Source organism: Buceros rhinoceros, unplaced genomic scaffold, assembly GCF_000710305.1.
Source record: "Buceros rhinoceros silvestris isolate BGI_N320 unplaced genomic scaffold, ASM71030v1 scaffold8031, whole genome shotgun sequence".
Lineage (NCBI taxonomy): Eukaryota > Metazoa > Chordata > Aves > Bucerotiformes > Bucerotidae > Buceros > Buceros rhinoceros.
Genome location: NW_010392468.1, coordinates 1 through 5,249, shown reverse-complemented (window position 1 = coordinate 5,249; position 5,249 = coordinate 1). Strand labels below are relative to the sequence as shown.

The following is a 5,249-nucleotide window of genomic DNA, read 5'->3' as shown; positions in this document are numbered from 1 at the left end:
TTTCAAACCCCACTCGGAAGAGCTGCTCATTTTAAGTAGCCACGGCTCAGCCTAACAGCTGCCATTGTTTCTGGCAATCCTAGTCTGGTATGTGTTATCAGAAGCCAGGCTAACTGCAATCACACTGCAAAGCTTTTATTATGCATGAGTCACCAAGCTTGACAAACACCTTGGTGAACTGCAAGCATATCAAGAGCTGTTCAAGGTGGTGGGGGAGAAGAGTCACACGTGACCTGCATAACATGAGGCTGTGACTCAGAACCAAATGTCTCCCGTTTAGAAATGAAAAGAGAAAATGCAAAACCAAAGTAGAATCATTTTCTGGTCTAGAGAAAAACACCGATGCAAGAATAAGCTCAATGACAGGTTTAACACGTAGGAAAGCTTAAAAGGCAAGAAGATAACATTAGGATCTCCCTGAAATATGCCCACCTAAACAAGTGGACCGGAGACTTTGAATGTAAAAGTTATACGGGGTCTGATTTGTCTTCAAACTGGTGGCAATTGTTTGAAGTCATGGAAGGTAGAAAAAACAATTAAAAAAATCAGTTTAAGTCTACATTGGATTTGATGCTGAATTTCATTCTGAATGCATTGTGAGAAAGAAACTCTCACTGGGATGTTATACCCATTAAACTACACTAATTTGGAACCAAAACCAGTACTTAAATTACTGTAAAAATGATGTTAACCAGGGAGATGAACCAACGTATTTCTTCAAAAGCACTGTGGCTGAAGGTTGATTCAGGAAACTGAGTCATTTTTCGTCGAAATATCTAGAGTAAGCAATAAGAATCATGTTGAATCACTAACAGAAAAAAGTAGAATTTAATTAAGATAGGCTAGCTAAACAAGTTTCACAGGACACATTATGCATCTTCAGGGATTTAAAGTGAGGCAAATTAAACATTAACAGCAGTAAGCGAGCAACATTGCTCTTCATGACCATCCAGATATTCAGGGAACACATGAATGTACACATGCAGAGATGTGCTTCTGCTCCGCTGCGAAAACTTAAGGCAGACACTAAATGCATGAAGTAGCATAACATGCAATATTTTTAAGCCAGCTCCACGTTCAAGAGGTTTTCCCCACTCTGTTTGAAATAAGGAGGAATCATTGACACTTGTTATTAAAAATGCCATAAATTAAGCCTTATACGGCTCCCAGTGTGCATTTCAAGTGTCTCCATATCAGTAATTGTCAAGAAAACATGTTTTCAAGGCCCTATCCTTGCTAGATTTCAGACTCCTGCAATAAAAAACACATTAGTGCAATTAACTGATAAGGAACAGGACAGAAAGAAGAAGTTCTTCACTCTGCTTTGCCTGAGCCCAGCGTGAAGAGCCCTGGTCTTGGTAACTACCACAGTAATGCCAGTGGCGAATGGCACGCCCACACAAGTCACAGGTGCACACACAGCATAGACAGATGGACTGAAGTCCGAAATAACTACATGGAAACCACTTTCCAAAGCCACTAGTAATATGGAAGAGGAATCCCTTTAATTTTCTGCTGCAGGTACATCTTAAAGTTTCTGCGGCACATGCCCTGCACAAGAGTATCCAAAAGAGTTATGCTGGCACCCTCTGTTGGCCGAGTGGCTTGGGCAAACCTTGAAGAAACCATTAACACCTATTATAAAAATATAGGCTTTTGACCACGTAAACTTAATCCTTGCTATTTCATAGAACTTCTTCTCTACCTCACAAAAAAAAGGGGATTATGCAACTTGAGTATTGAATCTAATTTGAGTTCCAGTGCTGTGAGCATATCTCACATTTGCTTACAAGGCTAAATGAATTGGCCAGATGAATAATCTTTATTTCCTTTAAACACTATGACCATTTAAGGCAGACCATTTATTAAGTGACAGAAGTCACCTGCATTCTGGGAAAAAAATGCCTCTTTTCCTGGCAGCAGCCTTGTCACAGTTTATACAATTTTCAAATTCAGACAAAAGGCACCACATGAGATTCAGGCACTGCGCCTCTCATGGTAGTTCACAGACACTGTTCTCTGCTCTGGAAACCAAATCTTTCAAGCCCTAGGACTGCTCTGAAGCACCCGTTAAACAGAGGATTGCTACATGATACTCAACTCCATCAACTGCTTTGTGAACGAAATGAGGGGTCAGGTAGCGCAATGGCTGAAAGACCTTCTGTAAAGTTCCAAAGCACTTCTTTGACACAAGTTTGTTTCTGCTTGTGTGAGACTATTCTCTCTTCCAGATCACTTATGTAAATTAGTCTTTCCTGTCTCAATACTCCTATTTCACAGACCATGAAAGGAATGTTTGCAGAGAGATGGGGAGATGGATTTTCAAAGGTTCCAAGGGCAGCTTGCTGCACAGCCTGCGGAAAACAAAGTTCTTATTTTCACTTTTGAACAAAGAACAGAATGCAAAGCTGGCTGCAGGCCCTCCAGCCAGTTCAGCAGAGTCAAGTGCCGGTGTACTGGTTTTAAGTCTATCCCACCTGCACTTACTGCAGATAGAACAGTACAATCCAGCTTACTCTTCTGAGTATCATCAATGGCTCAGAGCCTTACCTGTGAAGCTGGCCTTAAATCCAGGAGGAGGAGGTGCCTGCTGATTCTGCCAGAAAGGCCTAGTGAATCCATCGCTGTCACCAAAACTCTGCTGAGGCTGCTGGTTACTGAGGAAGAGCTTGTATACTCCAAAAGCAAGAACCAGAAGAACAATTATAACAATCGCTCCAGCACCAGAATCAGAAGAATCCTTCCTTGATTGATAATAGCTAGAGCCAAAGCTTCCAGAGTTCTTCACTTTCCTTTCACCTTCCTCAGTCAGCTCCAGCCTGAATAGCAAACTGCAGGAGCCTCTTAGGATGTAAGGATCGTCTGGATAATCATAGCCTTCACAGCTCACTTCAATTCGACCAAAACGGTAGGAAGTTTCCAGGTCTGCTTTGCACTGCCACTGAAGAAATAAACACAATAGAACATAAACCCTCCTGCTCCAGAGACGACAACACCTGTGTGCTTCCCCAAATATTCTCTCAAATAAAGCTGCAATGGCTAACAAATCATCTAAAAGGCCACATGGTAAGAAATTTCTGAGCACTCGTATTCTGAAAAGGACAAGGAGTTTTAAATGAACTAAGAATGTTTTTTAAAATCCCGGAAGTTAAAACCTCTCCCATCTTTCTGAACACAGAAGTGTTACAGCTCTGGAAGATTTCAGTTTTCCTCACTGAACAGGTTTTTCAAGTATCCCTTCTTTAGGTATAGGAATATTTCTAAAAGTAATCTCTACCCTGTGCAAGTTACTTAATAAACGCCTGTGCCATGTAAACCAGATGGCAACTGCAGAAGCATAATATGGAAGCCTGAAATTCAGTGCACCTGATTCCATTTGTGTCACACAGAAATCACAAAAAAAATTGGAACAGACACCTTTAGGCATTTATACACAACACGTGACAGCCAGACTGAGATTCTGCAGTTGCAGATATGAGGATTCCTCAATCTCACATTTCCTTCAAGTATCTGAACTTAGGTATCGCAGCTGAGTGCAAGTGGCATGTATTTTGGAGGAAAAAAACCCCCAACCAAACCCCACAGCAACAGCAAAAGAGAACTAGTTTTTAAGTTAATAATTCAGAATGGCAGTACCAACTGCCAATTCAAATTTGACTGCACTTTTGCAATACTGTGTCAGTTTTAATAGTTATATCCAGCCTTGATTTTTGGTTAATCTATGGGTAGAAGCCTAGGGAATAGCCTGCAAAACAGAAGTACACGATTCTCCACTGACTCCTACTGAGATACTCACATGCCAGAGGAAGTGGCATGTGAGCCACATGTGAGTGGCACTTTTAAAAGGTAGAGCTGAAGCAATGCAAATAGTTACAGCCCTTTCTACTCTGATGAAAATTGGAATGCAGCAATACCAAATCAAGAACATCCTCTGGGGTTCACAAGAGTTTGATTTCATAAATTCAAGCAACATTTTAATTAAAGCCAATGAAGGCTGGCTACGCAGTGTTTTCACATTAGAGCCATGAGGGATTATTTAAAAAATGTACCTATAGTAATTCTGAAAAACCCAACCCCCAAAAGTATTTAGGTTAAATTTTAGCTGTCACAGGTCATCTAACAATGTCCTGGTTTCAGCTGGAGTAGAGGTAACTTTCTTCCTAGAAGCAGGTCCAGTGCTACATTTTGGATTTAGGTTAAGAATAATATTAGTAACACACCGATGTTTTAGTTGTTGCTAAGCAGTGCTTATAGTAAGTCAAGGCCTTTTCAGCTTCTCATACTGCCCTGCCAGAGGAAGGCAGGAGTGCACAAGAAGTTGGGAGGAGATACAGCAAGGGGAGTTGTCCCAAATGAGTCTTCTATGCCACATCATGTCACGCCCAGTGTATGAACTGGTGAAAGTTGGCTGGGTGACATCATGGCTTGGGGACTGTTTGGGCATTGGTCAGCAGGTGGTAAGCAACTGCACTGTGCATAACTTGTTTTGTATATATTCTGTTTCTGTTATTATTATTGTTATTTTCCATTCCTTTTCTGTCCTATTAAACTGTCTTTATCTCAACCCATAATTCTCTCCTCCATCCCACTGGGGGTGGGGGCAGTGAGCAAGCAGCTGGGGAGCTTAACTGTTGACTGGGGTTAAACCACAACAAACAAAAAGCAAACTGAACTGACACCCTAGCCCACCACTCTTCTCTCCTTCAGAAGTTACCAGGTCTGGGGGAGAATTATTTCACTAAACATTTAAAAAACTTCAAGTGGTTACCTGTACATCATAGCCATCCCAACCTCTGTTGTAGCACTGAACGACCTCTGGGACATGAGAGCACCCAGCAGTGCCTCCCGTGCACTGTAACTGAGGGACTGCAGCTGTCCGTCGCGATGTCGTGTACTGACCTCTGTGCAGAGTGAGTGCCTGTACCTCCCTCAGTAGGATCCTTCCTGAAACAGGTATGCAAGTGTCAACACTTGTCCAGACGTGCTCCCCTCAGCCACGACGGCCTTCTTTCAGGAAGGGGATGCAAGAGCACGCTCCTTCGAAAGGCGAGGCTCTAAGAAGCGTTAGACGCGCGGAGGGGAACACGGCAGAGTTCCGCGCTTCCTCCGGAGAGAGCTCTAGAGGATTCCTCTCCGGGGCGTACGCACACCCCTGACCGGACAGCAGAACTGTTAACGCGGCACAGCCGATTTAGAGGTAGCCCAAACCAGAAGCCCGTCCTGCTGCCGGACCCGGCGCGCCCCCTCCC

At 43.0% G+C, this 5,249-nt stretch overlaps 1 protein-coding gene across 1 annotated transcript in view; it reads right to left on the bottom strand.

Moving 5' to 3' along the window:
* SARAF (store-operated calcium entry-associated regulatory factor) overlaps window positions 1-4,944 on the bottom strand; it is a gene marked incomplete at its 5' end in the record, with an annotated part of 8,225 nt that extends 3,281 nt beyond the window's left edge. Inside the window, 2 exons of the mRNA XM_010144488.1 lie at window positions 2,551-2,941; window positions 4,769-4,944. Of these exons, the coding sequence (XP_010142790.1) occupies window positions 2,551-2,941; window positions 4,769-4,944 (567 nt within the window). The remainder of the gene's footprint in view (window positions 1-2,550; window positions 2,942-4,768) is intronic.
* Between the last annotated feature and the right edge of the window lie 305 nt (window positions 4,945-5,249).